Source organism: Acanthamoeba castellanii (genome assembly GCF_000313135.1).
Source record: "Acanthamoeba castellanii str. Neff unplaced genomic scaffold scf7180000084733, whole genome shotgun sequence".
NCBI lineage: Eukaryota > Discosea > Longamoebia > Acanthamoebidae > Acanthamoeba > Acanthamoeba castellanii.
In genome coordinates this window covers 53,687-54,632 of record NW_004457260.1, presented here as the reverse complement: position 1 = coordinate 54,632, position 946 = coordinate 53,687, and the positions used below count along the sequence as shown (strand labels likewise).

General features: G+C 60.6%; 2 protein-coding genes across 2 annotated transcripts in view; one reads left to right on the top strand and one right to left on the bottom strand.

The window, feature by feature from the left end:
* The window catches only part of ACA1_387480 (uncharacterized protein), a gene marked incomplete at both ends in the record, with an annotated part of 2,315 nt that extends 2,244 nt beyond the window's left edge, over positions 1–71 (top strand). Inside the window, one exon of the mRNA XM_004333104.1 lies at positions 61–71. Within this exon, the coding sequence (XP_004333152.1) occupies positions 61–71 (11 nt within the window). The remainder of the gene's footprint in view (positions 1–60) is intronic.
* Positions 72–149: 78 nt separating this feature from the next.
* ACA1_387470 (response regulator receiver domain containing protein) lies at positions 150–799 on the bottom strand (the record flags this gene model as incomplete). The annotated part of the gene is made up of 3 exons (XM_004333103.1): positions 150–227; positions 309–490; positions 565–799. The coding sequence occupies 3 exons, from the start codon at positions 797–799 to the stop codon at positions 150–152; spliced, it is 495 nt and encodes a 164-aa protein (XP_004333151.1).
* Between the last annotated feature and the right edge of the window lie 147 nt (positions 800–946).

Below are 946 nucleotides of genomic sequence, written 5' to 3'. Positions count from 1 at the left end.
GTCTTCGCCGTAATGCCACTATACCAACCCATTTCCCCACCAGCTTCGTCCACCCAACAGATCCTGTCTAAAGGCGGAGCGTTGTGGTTGGGCGGTTTTATTGTGGGAGCGCTGCCCACCACTGAAAAAGAACAACAAGACCAATCCAGTCACGCTTGCTTCTCCTGCTCTTCATCGCCGAGCAGCCACTTGCCCAGCGTTCTGGACAGCGTCGCCCGATTCAGCGGCTGTCGTACCATCAGACAAAAAACAGAAGAAGCGTTAGATCGAGCAACCTACAACCGGACATGTGCGAGTCAGAGCAGAACCTTAGAGAGGAAGTCGTCCATGCCCTGGCGCGCGCACTTCTGCTGGTACTCAGTCGTGGCGGATGCGGTGAGCGCGAGGATGGGGATGTGGGGCGTCGCAGCTCCCGCGTCTCCCGACTGTTGCTCGCCAATCTGGCGCTCCAGCTTTCGTATCCTCGCCGTCGCCTTGAACCCATCCATCACTGGTATCGACCCCCAAGTGAGTGTGAATGTCTTGTGTGCCGTGTGTGCGGTGTGTGTGCGGTGTGTGCGGTACCTGGCATCTGACAGTCCATCAGTACGAGGTCGATGTGGTTGGCTCTCCTTTCCTTCTCGTGGTTGCTCTCGTCGCTGCCGTTCTCTTTTTCTGAGGCCGGTTCGCCGGCGTCGGTCTTGCGGTCCGGCCCGTCGGCGTGCTCGCGAATGCCGGCGTCGTAGTGTCGCTCGACGGCGTTGACCGCTTCCAGGCCGTTGGCCGCCACGATCGCCTCGCAGCCGAGCGAGTTGAGCATGCGCACGCCCACCTTCTGGTTGACCTGGTTGTCCTCCACCAGCAGCACCCGCTTGCCCTTCAGCCCCGAGCTCTTCCGGTCCTCCGGCGTCGCCGTCGTCGCCTGCTGCTTCTTGCCGCCGTTTTCTTTCGTCTCCGCTTTCGGCTT